This window comes from Monomorium pharaonis, chromosome 1 (genome assembly GCF_013373865.1).
Source record: "Monomorium pharaonis isolate MP-MQ-018 chromosome 1, ASM1337386v2, whole genome shotgun sequence".
Lineage (NCBI taxonomy): Eukaryota > Metazoa > Arthropoda > Insecta > Hymenoptera > Formicidae > Monomorium > Monomorium pharaonis.
The window spans coordinates 19,627,769-19,644,541 of NC_050467.1; the positions used below are offsets into that span (position 1 = coordinate 19,627,769).

At 34.8% G+C, this 16,773-nt stretch overlaps 1 protein-coding gene across 2 annotated transcripts in view; it reads right to left on the reverse strand.

Moving 5' to 3' along the window:
* LOC105833563 (leishmanolysin-like peptidase) overlaps positions 1-16,773 on the reverse strand; it is a 265,922-nt gene that overhangs the window by 118,412 nt on the left and 130,737 nt on the right. For both annotated transcript variants that reach the window (XM_036287491.1, XM_036287497.1), the window contains one exon: positions 14,516-14,616. In XM_036287491.1, the coding sequence (XP_036143384.1) occupies positions 14,516-14,616 (101 nt within the window). The remainder of the gene's footprint in view (positions 1-14,515; positions 14,617-16,773) is intronic.

The following is a 16,773-nucleotide window of genomic DNA, read 5'->3' on the forward strand; positions in this document are numbered from 1 at the left end:
TCATTTTATACTTTAAAGGCGACGAAGCTAGTAATTCTTGACCGCATTCTGTGTACTGCGAAACGACGCAAAAAATTAATAAAAGAAAATATAAAAGCTACCATTTGTTGGAAGAAAACACCCGAGATATTGCCAAAGAGCATAGTGATGGAATAATTTAATTTGTTCCACTTGTCGCTTTAGAACGTTTCGCAAGAAATTAAAAAAGGACATGGACGAAAAAAAGAGAGCTCACCAAGAACGTGTAAACGCGAGATAGAGTTTACATATTTTTACGGACGGAACCAAGTTGCTTGATAGATTTTCCAGTAACACATTCTACTAAACTTTCCACGGCTTTTCTCCCTCATATTTTCTATTCTTCTTTGACAAAATAATGCGCAGAGAATTGATATCAGTATAAATTTATATTCACTCGACACATTTGCGCAAAATGCAATTAATTCATTTTAACTCTTTTATGATGAAAAATATATCATATGTTTCATAACCTTGCAAACATCACAATTTTTTAATAATTAAGTTTAAAAAAATTATGCATTTAGCACGATAGAACTTGAAAGTTAAATATTTAGAAAATCGATTTAAATGTATGATGTAAATCACGTAATATGATAATGCGATAAACTGACGGCATTTAAAATTGAATAAAATCAATGTCAGAAACATTTCCGTGCAAATTCAATAAAAAGTCTAAGAGGAAATGCGCCTTGAAACTCACCGATTAAAGATAAAATCCGACTTTTCAAATATAAATTTTTCTAAATATGTAATAAAAAACAAAAATTATGTACAAGACAAACTTATATTTTTTAAATTTAAAAATACATGTTTTCTATAAAGATGAAAATATTCCATTGCGCTAAATAATGCTTGTTTAATTTTAATGATTAAATATAATAAAAATATTTTTTGTAATAGTATATTATTTTTAAAATAATCGTATAATGTATTATAAAAGTTACATACAATATAATATCAATATATATCAAATTATCAAATTCAGAAAAATTTTCACAGAAAAATATACATATATTTTTAAGAAATGCAAAACGGGAGAGATAGACAAAATTTTGAAGTTTTAAAATGTAACAATTAACAATTAAATAAAATTCCAGAATATAATAATTTCACATATAAATTTTTCTTGTGTAGACTAGAATTAAAAAGTTTTGTAGACTAGAATTAAAGTTTTTGCAAATAATCTATGCGTTAATTGCAAATATGAAATAAACCGCAATATCAATATTATTATGATTATTATTACGAGCAAATCTTATATTTGACAATCAAGCATTTTGATAAAGACAGTGCAATAAAAGAGCTGTAAGGACTTTATAGAAAATTCGTGTTACGACATGGCCCCATTTAACCCTGGTGCATGGAAATTAGCATCAAGAAGCGGTTAGAAATTTTGCGCGCGTGCCATTCGCCAGTTAAGTGGCAAGTATGTAACACTAAACGCTTTATTTATCAAGATCAGTTTTGTCACGAGGTCAGCCACGCTGTATTTTCGCCAATTTTGCGTCCAATTATTTTCCGCAGCTTTGTTGCAACCTGACATTTGAGTACCCTCGTATTTTCGGAGAAAGGGTGTCGCACTACAAAGCTGGCCTGGTTTCATAACCATGCGTTCTACACCGTTGTTAGTAGATTGATACTTAACAAAAGTAGCATGCAGATCCTCAACGGTCGTGAAAGAGATAAATGGTCGCATTAGTGACATGAATTGTTGAAGGAATTGTTCGAACACAAACGATATCACGAAAATACTGTATTAACAAAGTACAGTAATTATCGTAAATTGAAGATAAATACATTATTTGTAAACGCATCGAACAGTTTGATATTTTCTCCGTAAATATAAGCTTATTCCGAGTTTCATAGATTGGAACATTAATGCGTACATAACATATCATAGTGTCACTCGTAATACCTATGAATGCATTAGATTCGGTTATAATCATGTACCATTTTCGTGAAAATATGGCGCAATACAATCCCGAGCTTGATTATAAAATATTAACGCAAAATTCAATCGTATACCCCAATATTAGCGATCCTACGTAAGGCTCTTACATTAGCATTCACATGTTGAAAAGTTATGTGTTTAATATTTTAAACGATGAGCCATTATTTAGCAGCGATGATATTAAATTCATCGATCTACGCAAATTAATTGCGCGTTCAATGATTCCGTTATCTACTTCGTTTAATGTTTGGAGTGAATAAAGCGCGAACGCACGCATTACAAACTGAATTGGAATTATTTATCCGCAGCACGTACAAGTGCTCCATTTCGACGTTCATAATTACATATCCGTAAAAGAAGAAACACATAATTTCCGCCAAAATGTTGACGAGAAATTCAGACAAATTAAAATAATAAAACCAGAAATTTAAATCTTTATTTATTTACATCTTTCATTACGTTTAACGTTTACAACTCGTTTAAACGAAATTTTAAAAAAGCGCTTTTCATGAAAGACACTGATATGAAAAAAAGTGACATTTGTAACTATAATTTTATAGTAGAATAATTATAGTCATGAATATCATTAAATTATTACAATAATATTAGTAATAATAAACCGTATACGTATAGTGATGCGAATTATGAAAAAATTGTACTATAAATTATGCAGCTTTAAAGTATAACATATTGTTATTATTCTAATGTTATAATAATAATTACTATATAAACAATATTTCTAACAATAATTATTTTACTATGCAATTATAGTAATAAATACAACACATTTTTCTATCAGTGTACGTAAGTTCGTATTAATATATATTTTTAATTGCTAATTGTAAAATAAATTAAATATTAAATCTCGACGATGTTTTTTCCCATAAATCTTATTCGTGGAATTAAAGTCACATTCACCAATTTAAATAATATTTTTTTTGCAATTTCTATTTATTGTTGCGCGATAAACTTTGTATGCGATGTATTCATGCGTGCGGCGCCAAGTGCACTATCGACTGCACTTTCGTAATACCGGATCGTCCTGCCGCGCTTTCCGAGCATTCATTGCGGTGAAAGTGTTCACACGCGGCAAAAGTCAAGTTGAATGGCATGGGAATAAAAAAACGCAGCGACCAATGCGGTAACGTCTAACACACAATCGTCGATGCAGTGTGTCCCGCGAAGAATTTCTTTCATTGCCGTGCAAGATTATTTGTAAATAATGTGTTATGTCGTGCTGAAAATTTACACTAGCCTTCATGTATTAGCAATTCAATGTAAAAATCATTATCTTTTCGTGTATCGCAATCGAAGAAATTATTTTGTTTTCACATAATATTACGTAAATATGTACGTGAAAGCGCAAAAAATTCCAAGATTACAGATATTTAATATTTTACATTAAATTTTAATTTCTTCTAACTGGTACTTTCTGATCTCGCGTATAAATCCATATGTAATGCAATGGTGAAAAAATGTTCAAACGGAAGTGCGTTGCAGCATTTTCCTCATTTCTGAACGACGAAATTTCGAAGCACGTTTATGACGATGACGCACCGGCTGGAACGAATGGCTGCGTGCAGAGAGCGAAGGGACCGAATTAATCAGACGCAGCTGGGAATGAATCGAATTAATTATTGCAATTACGGCAATTAACGAACGCCGACGGCGGCCGTACGTGATTCTCTCGCTAACAAGATATGCGCGAATAACGAAGAGCTTTATGATGCAAAGACCGTGGAGAGATTCAAGATGCGTTTGTTCTGAAAGATTTCAGAAATGTATTTTAGAAATGTAATTTAGAAAATGATAATATCTATTCTGGTTCTAATCTGACCTTTTAAAACAATTATCTTTATTTAACGCGCGAAGCATATTAATTATCTTCACATCGGTGACAATAATTTTTTAAAAAGATTATAGACTATATTCTTTTATGTATATATAATTTCTTCACATGGATGCATATAAAGAATTTATATCAATGAAAATACTATAAAAATAAGTTTTACTTTCGTCAACATAAAATACACACACACACACACACACACACACACACACACACACACACACACACACACACACACACACACACACACACACATATATATATACACGTAATAGTTTGAAAATATGCAAATATGTTAAGTAGTAAAATACAAAACATGTTTCTAAAATCAGATTAAAATAATTTGCGCTCTACAACAAGTTTTCTAGTCGGCAGAAAATGTGAACATCCTTAGGGAATACTCTCATTCGCCGTTTATATTGTATTCGTCAAGTTAGAAAGACAATATTAACTCGTGAAATTCTTCATTATGTATACAAAAGATGTCGTCCACTTTATCGGTTTCAATTTGAAACGTCGTCTTTCAAGCTACAAAATTATTTAATTATTGAAAATTCACGACAAATTACTCTAATTTAAAGCCAATTGAAATAAGGTTAACAAAGGAAATTTTTACAATTTATAAAAGCAGAGATTTTATTTCGAGTTTTGTGTGTGTGTGTAATCACATATTTAAAAAATATATTAAAAGTAAAAGTGATGTATTACATAATAACAATAAGAAAAATCTTACGATGTATGTATTTGAAAATTGTCACTTAAAACGTTTATTATACACATTTTTATATCAGCAGATTAATAGATCCAGTAATAAAGATTCTCAATCAAACGCTTTATATGTACCTTTGTCTGAAATGAAATTTATTTGCAAACAAACAAGTGCGATATGCCTTCTGCTCACTCCTTTTTTAGACCCGCACCGTTCCCTCAGCATTTAAAGCTTCAAAAGGTATTTCCGTTTCCGTGCGCAAGTCTTTCCCCGTGTACCCCCACATTCCTTCGGTATTCGCAAAAGTCTCTTAATACACAGCCACCCTCTCGTCTACGGGATAAAGCGATTGCCGAAGTTCGTTACGAAGTTTAGCAGCGAGAGAGTATTGTTTAAAAAAGCAAGAGGAAAGTTTTGTTCATTAGTAGCGTAGAAGCCGGCGAGACTGGTTCTACGATAGATAAAGATCTATACGATAGTTACGCGAAGAACTGGGAAAGTAACGTAATTTCTAAATTCCAATTTAAGCTATATACATGTATACAATTCAATATTCTGTGGAGATGGTTACGTAGAAGTCCGCGACATCGACATGGACTGCAAGTATAAATCGATTTCCCTTGATTAATGCGATAAACTGACGGCACAATAACTTATTCAGAGACTTGTCTGAGACTTGTCAGAGGCCGCCATTGTTCTGTAATTTGTGTAATTAATTGCACAATTTTAATTTTGCAAAAAAAGAAATTGATATCGAGTCTCCGATCTGTACACTTGAGAAAAAAATATTGTTGACTTGACAAAATTTTCCAACTAAATTTAATTAATTAAAATTTTGCCAGTTCGAGAATTGACGCATTTAACTTAAATGCACAAATTTCAATTCAAGTATTTATAGTTAGTTGAAATATATGAATATTTAAATGGACAAAGTTTAATTCGGTTGGAAAATTTAGTCAAATTAACAACTTTTTTTTTCAGTGTAACTCAATAGCATTTGTGCAGCTTACATGACCAACAATTTTAATGTTTTACATTCTTTCATCTCAATTTATCTCAATTTATGTACATACGTTATTTTATGAATACTTATAAAGACCCGTAATTCCATAATTTTTCCGTAACTCATTCTCTTTCTCGTGAAGTTTATGCGAGAAAAATGCACGAGTCAAATGAAATGCGAATGCATGTGCATAAAGAAAAGATCTTTTATATAATATACTCAACTGAAATAGTACCGCTCAAAATTTTGCTTGAACACATAACATAAGGTTATTTATTTAACTATAGACTTCTCGTTAATTTACTATTTTTCTTGATAAACGACACTTTACGAAGCCTTAAGTATGTTATAACAATAAACTCTCATTACCAAGTCATGTCGGTAAGCATATTAAATATTTAGACCTCATGTTTATTTTACAATTGACAAGTAGAATCGGTAAATTTACACAATGTCAACCGAAGATCTTCTGGCCTGTTGCTGCACAAAGCTACGACAAGGCAAACATTTACTGGAAGAAAGATGACGTAGATAGCGTGTCGATGAAGAAGAAAGAGAAAGGAAAGCAAGAGGGAGGGAAGAGGATGAGAGAGAGAGAGAGAGAGAGAGAGAGAGAGAGAGAGAGAGAGAGAGAGAGAGAGAGAGCGCAATGTACAATTTACGCGTGCAAATGCAAACAACCAATTAGGGTGAGACCTTTGACGTAGAAACGGGCAAAGCTTGTGCATGCGCTACACATGGACTTGGTTGCTTTGAAAAACGTCACCTCGCTAATATTTTATAAATGGCCTCTGGCATCGGTCTCTGTTGCATGTAGCTATCTAGATATATAAGTGGCAAACAGTGAAAGCAAAAAATTAGCAATTTTTTATGGTATTTTCGGCACTATCGCGAAAAGGTATTACGATTCGAAAAACTTGCACTAAATTAATATATAATAATAATAATTAGCAATTATAATATCATTAATATAATATATACATGTATTAAAATACAGTAATTTACTTAAAAAAAATTAAACTTAATTGTATATTGATTATAAATTAAATATTGATTTTAAATAAGAAATATATTCTTATAAGTATATCGCTTACGATTAAAGCGCTAAGAAGAAAACATCTTATAAATCATAAGATAAATTAAAAAATAATCCATTAGCACCTATAGAAGAAAGTTTTCTTCCAACGAACAACTTTATAATAGAAGTTCTATGAAAAAATTTCGCCCTTAACGAAAGTTCCTCGAGTTTAGGTTTCTCCTAAGAAATATTATCAAAAACTTTCTTATGTAGAAAGCATTCATACAAGCGTACAGTATGTACATTTGCATTCTATTCAATAATAATCCAATTGATTACTATTATTAGTAATATACCTGTAAACTTAATCAAAGATCCTTTAATCGTAAATGATCATTATAGTATTTATGAACGCTAACAAAAATTTAATTAATAATCGTCTGTAATTTATATACAGTTCAAACTAATTCTATGAAATATAATAATATTTGAAACATTGTGAAAAGAGACTTTAATAAATTTAAAGTGTGAAAATAAAATTTTATTTAATTTGCATACATATATCAGCACGCATTTATATGCTATTGTTCGTTACCCAGTTTTTCTACATGAATTAGAGATGAGGACGTGGATAAAGGAAGCTAGCCGTGCAGCAAGCAAACTATCAGTATCACAGTACTTGTTTTCGTATGCAGAGGCAAGAATGTTAACGTTTCAGAAATTGTTACTAACTGGAACCCGTTGATGAAGCGCCACTTGGGTAGGAGCACATAAATATGCACATGGGAACGAGCACAAAGGGCACAAAATTACCAGACTCTCTCCCTTTACCGTGTTTTCTACACTTTCATTGCGAATGACCGCGCTCGTGAGAAACTAGCTGACTGTGCCACGCGCGTTGCAAATTCATTATAACACATGAACAAACGTTTCTGTACATCATGCACGGATAAAGTTCTTACATTAGTAACCTTATATTTAAAGACAATTATCAACTTTTTGCGAAAAGTAATTAAATAATATGCTTTAACGAAAAAAAGACATATTTACTGACAATTATTGATGCGCAAATAAATTAACAATAAACATTTTTGTCATTATTTGTACAGGAATGTTTTAATTAAAAACAACTTTATTTTCATCCAGTAACAAGAATTTATTTATTACAAATCGTTTTACGATTAAAATTGTTTTAACAGATTAAACTCCGTTAAACTCTGTTTAAAACGATATCATTATTATAACAAGAACACTTTTTTATAAATTTATTTTTAAAAAAGAAAGTTATTTTCACGCGCGCGTACGTTTATATTGCTTAAAAATCTTATTTTTCCAAATCGCATAAATATAGATGTACACGGAGAATATTTTATTTTTTAATTAATTTTTTAAACAATATTTTGATACTAATATTCCCAATTTCTTTGTAAAAAACAATCATAAAGTATTTTATATCATGTATATCATATCAGTTATATCAACGAGTGTGCAAATATTGATATGAGTTGCGATTCCAAGTTTAATTTTAAAAAAGTAACAATATCGATCTAAAACTTCCCACTTGGAACACTGCGTTCTGTTGAAAGCGGAAACACAAAAACAGTGTGATACTCCAAACTCTCTACCTCTAAAATAATCAATATTAAGATGAATAATACTTAATCAAGACAAGGAGTCATTAAAAGACGTTTAAATTGGTTCATGTGATTTTCGAAAGTGAGTAAATTTACGATTTCCGCTTCGTTATATTCTGAGAACTCATCTCCATTAACAAATTCAAGTTTCCGTGAACAGTAAGCTGGCTTCAATCTAGTTATAAAACTGCTATTGCATGCAAGACTAGAAAGACAAATTACAGGCGTGGTTCAGTTGAGTTGAAAGGCCAACGTTGAAAGAGCAGCTACTAAAATAATCATAGGAAGTTAAATGAAAGGAAATATTCGTTATTGATGACAAAGACAGGTGATCTTTTGATACAAATAATGTAAACCCAAGAAAACTTTTAAACCTGATACACACATTCACAAGTTGTCAAAGATAATATGTCAATATACCTTTGTAGCATTACAAAGAGAATTCAATATGACCATGCAATTATATTGACTATATTTAGCGTGTCAGTATTAACGTAGAAGTTCATGCGAATGGCCATCTCTTATTTGAGCTAAGCGCACTCCGCTTTATCTAGCGTTACTACTAAAGTTAAAATAAATTGCAAGTCCGCGATTTGCGCATACTTGAGAAGTGCTCGCGGGGTTTGTCTTACAAGTTTGTACCTTTCTAAATTATACCGCTTTTAAGACAGTAATACATTCCACTTTCAGTAGTTTCATAAATTTTTCACTTTTAACCTCTTTTATGATTTATATCGGCACCAAGTATTCGTGTCGCGGTATTCAATGATTGTATCCGGAAAATAAGAGCATACGTGTGGCTATGGATAAACCCCTAGATTGAGAGCTCCATTTCCAGCGTCGATACCGATGCCGAAATTCAATAAGGCCGCGTAACTGCGAACGAGCTTTTATACAACATCACTGCGGTTTCTCTGGCGCGCGGCCAAATTTTGTTGGACGCTACACGGTGAAAATTTCGCCGCTTTCTGTGGGATGGCTCGCCAGCTATGATCTCCCGAGAGGAATCGCCCCACGGTCGAATAGCGACAATATCGATGGATCTCTCCTCGCCGGTTAATTCTAGCCTTTTTTTTTTCATTTAGTCCGCATACGGGCGATACGGGATTAATTATCGGCAACGAGAAACCGCTATTAATTACAAGAGGAAAGCAAGGACAGTCAAAATTCGAGTACATTGCAATTTGTTGAAAATTAAGCGCATTTCGCTCAATTAAATATCAACCTGCATAATTATGTTTTTTTTATTTGAATCAATGAAAAAAACTTGAAATAAAGATATCTGAACTCTCTTACATTCATTTCTATCAATTCTAATTCTTAACTCTAGAAAACAGTTAAGAAAAGATAAAGCCTACATTATATTGAGATTAAAGGTAATATATACATTGATGGAAATGGATGTTAGATACTTACTGAAATAAAACTCGATATAAAGACCAATCATTGATATGTAGCTGATAGCAGCAGGAAATAGATGCGAATACATCACAGGCTTAAATGCATGAGAGGATTAATTCCTCAAGCATATATTTCTGCCTGTCCACGCATCTATTTATGTAAAGCATATGTAACAGAAATTGATCGGATCAGGTCGTAATATATCCGGAAACGGAAAATCCGTGCACGCATACGATCGCGAATTTCAACTATTTGCGGATAGTCTACGTCCGCAACGGGAGATGTGCAATACTCGCAAGTGCTGTATCAATATGATATAACTGTATCGTCCTACAAAAAATATTGCCGATTGTAATCACCGACGCAGATATTGCTCACCGAGTCGACCCGCAAATAACAAACGTGGCCGAATATGAAAAACAGACGAGGAGTTAATAACCGAGGTTATCGAATAAAACCGAGAAAACGGCACGGATCCATGCCGTATGTGATAAAATGGCGATTCGCTGGTAAAAGAGAAACATATTGAATTTGGCAGCATGGTTTTCGATGGATAAAATGGCACGTAAAATGCCACGAGTTAATGTATCTATTATCCAGCCAAATGCAGTAGTCACAGCTAAATTCGCTCCATGTTGCACTCTCGCGCGAAAGGGTAATTTTTTTTTTTTTTTTCGAAACATCCATCTAGTCACATTTTAACTTTCGACTCGTTAATTAATTTGCTGTTTGCGCTTGCACGTTATTATTCCACGCTGCTCGCAATTTTTTCATCCAGTTCGCGAGCGAATCGTTTAATAACACCGCATCCAGGAACACGGTAACAAACATTTTATTCTATCAGATGAGAATTTTCAATCTTCAATAAGTCTAATGGCGCATTGTTCTCGTGATACATGAATATATGAACACCTTTCAGAATTTAGTTAATTTCATTCCAGCGATATGTTTAAAGATTTTGTCGCACATTTGACAGCTATACGTAAATTATACATTATTAATTATACATTATATGTGATATGTAAAAATGATTACCGGCATTTGTTCAAAAACTGAGATAAAAATGAGAAATGCCACAGATGAATAATATTGAAAATGCTACGGATTTATATGCATAACTCTTTTTAAAGAACTGCTATACGTGGTATTATTAACGATGCATGGATGTATCATAAAATTTTTCAACAAAATATATTTTTCAATTTCAAAGGGATTATTCAAAAATGTTAAAAATGTAGAATTCCACACAAATTTTGTCATGACATCTAATATAAGTAGTTGATTTCTCAATTTATAGTTGTATCATTTCGTATCTATTTCTCAACAGATTTTGCAATTCATATAATTATAGAGATAAGAATCAAGAATAAATTTACATCAAGTGCAATATTTCTCTAATTTTATATCTGATGCTGTTATTTCTCGTTTATTAGATCGAGACAATACCTTTCGTAGGAGCGATATCGTTTATTATTTCATTAATACAATAAATGTCCCCGGAAACTGTATTTCGCTTTACGCGGATATTATTACCACGATAGCGATAATTAACTAACATCGTAAATATTCGACGGGCATCGCGCATCGTGGAAAGTGAAATCAACATGCCGTTACGGGTCAATGCTCCTCTACGCGTGCACAGACAGGAAGATTCCGCCGCGATGTGCACAGGTCGCAGGTATAATGGCATACAGGAAGAGGTGCATAATGACACAGTGTCGCGCACCTGTACAACGCGACGTGACCTTATCTCGCGGAAAGTGTTGGCCCGACTTGTACATGCGTACACGCCGTTGCTTCGCAACGCGATTGTGTCAGTCCGACTTTTGAACTACTATCGGGATACGTGGCACGGCTTTTCTACTTTATGACATATCAAAATTAGAAATGCCATCCTGCACTTTGAAGGCGAAAGAAGCGGTATCTGTTGAATACAAATCAAAGAGTGCAATGAGACTAAAAGAAATAATTAAAAGTATGTCAAACGACTACGAAGTTTGACTTTCCGAAAGATCCTTTAAGTATCAGCCACAACTGTCATATTCAACGATGCTGTTAAAACGGTATTATACAATATTTACGCGAAAACCGACTGCACGTTGAAAAATCTTTTGTGCATAATTAAGATCCTGTTTGTAGACGAATACACGTCCAAGGAATCCAAGGAACAAGACGCGCGGTTAATGCAATGCGTAGAAACTTACGAGGAGCCGGCGCCGACACTCGAAAAGTTTCGCCGAGTGCCACGAAGGCATTTAACAACTGTTGAACTTTCAGTCTTGAAAGTTAAAAGTTGCTCTATCGCCGGGGTCGGCACTTTAAACTGAATCTTATGCGATTCACGTCATCGCCGTGTGAAATGACACACTTCAGATGTTCCCTCCCTCGGCTACCAACATTATCTCGGCCCCGAGCTGTTTCAATCTCCGCGGCCATTGCTCGACTATCAATCGTGTCGAATAAAACTCGGAATACTGCATCTCTTTTTTTGCAGTATCCCGGCGAGGCACCCCGTCGGTCCTTCTGCCGCGGAGAGAGCGCTAGTGTAATTTTGGGATAATGAAACACGCGAATGCATCGCGCACTTATCCGGATTACGCTTCCGCTCCGCGTGATGCACGTATCCCCGCACGCGCGCGGTGCAAAGAACCTAAGCGCTAAGAAATCTTGGCAGCAAGCACAGCGGAGAGATCCCCGTCCTACCGTAACTGGCGTAACGCGACGACGTTCCAGCCGAGCTGCTGCGAGATATCGTGAATCGTTAATATATGGCGTCACTCTTGCGATACAATTATACGTTCGCGACGACAAAACACGAGGAAGGAGAGAGAGAGAGAGAGAAAGAGAGCGCCCCGCTTATATATGCACCGCATCAAACTTGGAGGAACGGGTCAATGGTCTGTGAATCGTCGGCGAGATAGGAGTTCGCAATAGTCGTTTCGTAACGGTTACGTCGCCGCGTTGCACTTCACGACACCGCCAGTACGCCAGTACATATCCGATGATCGCGCGAGAACGGAAATGTTTTTGAGAGTGTGCGAGTATCGAAACGCGACGCTATACACGTTTCACGCGCGCTGTGCACGAGCGAAAACGATTGTTTCCAGAAATTGTCGTTGGATCGAGATGGCTAACTACGTAACGTTGATGCGGGGTTATTTGCTTTTGCAGCAACGGCCGGGTAAGATAATAAAATATAATTGCTTTATAAGCCTCTAGACATTTGCCGTTTGCGTGACGATAAACCTACGTCAAAATAGATGACACACAATACAGCGTCGCGGAGAAACGAAACTGCAAAATAAAACAAAGTTTATTTCCCCGCTTATTATAAATCTTGTCGCGGTTTTTTATTGAAAACAACGTTAAGGTATTTTTTTTAATTTATGATAATGAGAACGGCGATACGAGAATGGTTTAATTCAATTTTTTTTTTGTTTTTAAGTTAAATGTATCGTGACATCGTATGATACTGCGGTTCAGGCGAGGCGATCGTTTATTAATGTATAAATACTACTACAGCGTTAGTAGTAACGTCATACACCATTCCGATATTATGCCTCACATTAGCTACCACGGAATTGCCATTTGAAGCGGTAACGATATCTTTGCTTATCATGTTTCCAGCTATTATAGCCTTAACGCATTACCTTCCGCAGTTGCGGGAGAAGACACTAAGGGATGCGATAGAGATTATCTTCAACGTCCCTAAATTTCTCAAAATGGTGTCTCGAGAAATAACCGAAATAACAGTAAGAGTAACAGTACTTTACAGAGAATAATACAAATATTAATAATAACTGTGCAAAATTCGCCGTCTCGAGACTCTCGGGTTCCATTAGCGTAGCTCTTCAAGGCATTACCTGGCAATATCGAACCTCGCAATGGAGTTTTCACTCGTAGGCGATATACCTTTCTCGATTTGAGGTAGATTCCTTGAAAACGGCAAATGCGATCATACATTCGCGATGGAAATGTCTGAGGAGCGCTTATAGTGGCACAGTAATCTTCACGCAAAAAATTAAAAATAACGTCCGCAGAGATGGCGACAATTACAGATAGGAAATTGTCCTTGCGAGAGAAGTGAATTATAATGTTCTTTTCACGACGCGAGTAAGCGACAGGTAACTCGAGAGTGTCGTACAGTAACAAAAGTATATTACGCGATGGCCGAGCTAATTTCTGCCACCATTTGAAAATTAAACGGCAGAGAAAATATTTATGAGCACTTTACTAAATTAGAGCTCCGCGCGAAAGATCCCATTGTGCGTTATACAAAATGCGTAGCGGATTGGACACACCCACTGTAAGCGTGACGACAAGACGAGACGTCCGTAAAAAACCCGTATTTATTCGAGTGAACTGCGAGCGTAGACGCGTACAGGAGATTAATTGTCGCGAGAAGAAGAAATTACGGAGCATATTAACCTAATTACGTGCCACCAAATTATTTCTACCAAACGGCAAAATTATTCCTCCTTACAATTTTATAATTTCATAACGTATCACGATCTCCTAGAAATTAGAAGATAGCACCGAAAAATGTAATTAAAATGTACTAAAAAATTTGCATTATTTTCGTTTCAGGGATGCTGAATTTTTTAATCGTTTCTTCCGTGACGTTTAAAATATGAAAAGGAATATTATCCAAAACTCTTTTTTATTTAGATATCTTGATAACTTTTCCACGTCACACGAAAGCAATCGAGAACATCCGAATTCGCGAATAAACCAAATTAGAACTGAGCATTCCTCTATTTTCGATTGCTCGTAGGAGATTGCCGCTTAAGACAGTTAGCGGCAATTCGCTGTGCTGCAAGGTGAACTCGATTTATACTCCGATATAGTCGATCCGTAACTCTCCGTAATTTCCCATGCCCGTCGACAAATACCGTTGAATTTCGTGGAAACACGTATGTACGGACTTACCTAAAGACGCTCTCGTCGTAAGATAGCAGAATGCGAACTGGCTGACTGATGCTACGTTTCTTTACTTCGTGCGCTGGCTCGATGTGTACGCCGTGAATTATCTGGAAAACGAAAACGAAATTTGATTACAGTTTACGTAGAATGCCAAGAATACTATATACAATACTATATCGCGCAACTAAAGAGTTTTGTTCGTCATTTATTAATAAATCTATAATATTAATAAGGTAAATTGTAAACTAACGCAAAACGGCTAAAATCGCGACAAAGATAATTATACATTTGTGCTATTTTCATAAGTAGAATAAACATAATGCTAAATTTATTATATGTTTGAAATCACATTGATTTTATATTTAGTTTACACTGAGAAAAATTTCTAAAGAATAATGATCGGATTAGCAGATCAAAACGTAACCAACGGATATTTAGATCAAATAAAAATCTGACTATTATCGGAATGTACGAAAATGAACAGAAAATAAATACCTATCCAATTTTTCAACGGATAATTTGTTTTTTTTTTTTTCAAACTTCCGATCATTTGATTCTTAATAAAGCGTAGTCGGATTTTTGTTCGATCTAAATATACGTTTGTTATTTTTCGGAAGGATAATTTAATCGTACAGTTTTTCAGTTATATCGTATCTATTACATGTTTCCTACTACAAGAAACATCCCAGCGTATCTTATCGATACAGAGTTATTTTTATTCGTAACTTTATTGAATAACTTTTTCTATAACTAACCTAACTAATTTGGCATTATCACTTTGTTCTGCAAAGTTATATGCTCAAATAAATCAAATAAACGTAATAAAAATACACAAAAATGAATGGCCATTTTTGTTCATCCCAGACATGTCCATTTGTACAATAATTTCGTCCCGATATCTAGAGTATATATGTATAGTATATATATAGTTTTTAAAATTTTTTTCATAATCTTGCTTAGACAATTAATAAGCAAAATTGTATATGCTCACGTATTAATAGACGTAATATTTTGTATGCACAAAATTCATGAATTTAATATGGTTAGAATGTTTACATTAAAATTTATCCCGCGCGATAATTGGTCGCCGAAAGTTGAGCTCGTTACTGACAGATCTTAATAGAAGATGCGCTAGCTATATTGAATTGTGCCTGGTATTATGATACCAGCGGTGCGTAAACCTGATACGTCCTTCGACGGTACCCCAGGTTGCGAATTCTATGGTGCGGCGGCTGCAATCTCGCGCTCGCAGGAATAGCAGCTTGCGGCAAAGACCGCAGCCACGTTTACAGAGGTTATAAGAGGGAAGAGACAGGTGCATAAACTAGGTATAAGTTCTGGTTAACTTCAACGAACCGTCGAGCTTCAGTCAGAAGTTGCGAGCGATAGAGTCATAGAGCCGAAAGCAGGTAATGGATAGACGCAGGGTGTGAAGAGAACTTAAACAAAGTGACGTGCCTCAACGCAATTGCTGTTCACAACAGACTGCGAGAATTCATCGATTGGTACAGCGTCGTTCTTAAATATTTATAAGAATAAAAAGTATACGATAAATCGATATATTACGTAAATGAAATTATTTAATAAAACGATCCAATTATGAAGAGCTATAAGAAGTTTAATGTATCGATTAATTCCTTTGTAATTCGTTCCTTTGTAACGAGTTTTCGCCACAAGAGGGATTTGCCCGACCCGACACTTGGTTTAATAGAGTTCCATGTAATTGAGGAAGGTCACCGTTACCTCGTTGCAATGGGTGTGCTTGTTAGAAATGCAATTATGCGAAGATCCACGTTAAGTTTTAATCCGATCCACTTTTATACTTGCGGAGAGTTTGCGTCCTGCGCGGAAAGCTTCTTAGTGATAATGCGATATCTTAAGAGGATAGGAGTGGCATTAACTGCGCCAGCCAAGGAGCGCGGAGAGGACCACGAAGAGACCGGATCGAAGGTCGAAGTTAAGATGCAGTGGCGCTCGAGTATCACGTATATAGAAGATAACAGTAGCTAAACCACGCGCACTCCATCGTAACTTACAAACCACTCTAGCGAGTAGTGCTCTCTTAATTATCAAACTTTAGACCGCTCCTAATTTCTATCTTTATACCTATGGTCTATCCATGTAATGCGACAGAACGCGCGTGCCAGTACATTCTTCACCTAACAGCTATCTTTAACATAGATTTTCTTTTTAACATTACGCTAAATTATTTCAATCAAATTTAATATCCACAATTATTATACGTGTATTAATTTGTTAAATTA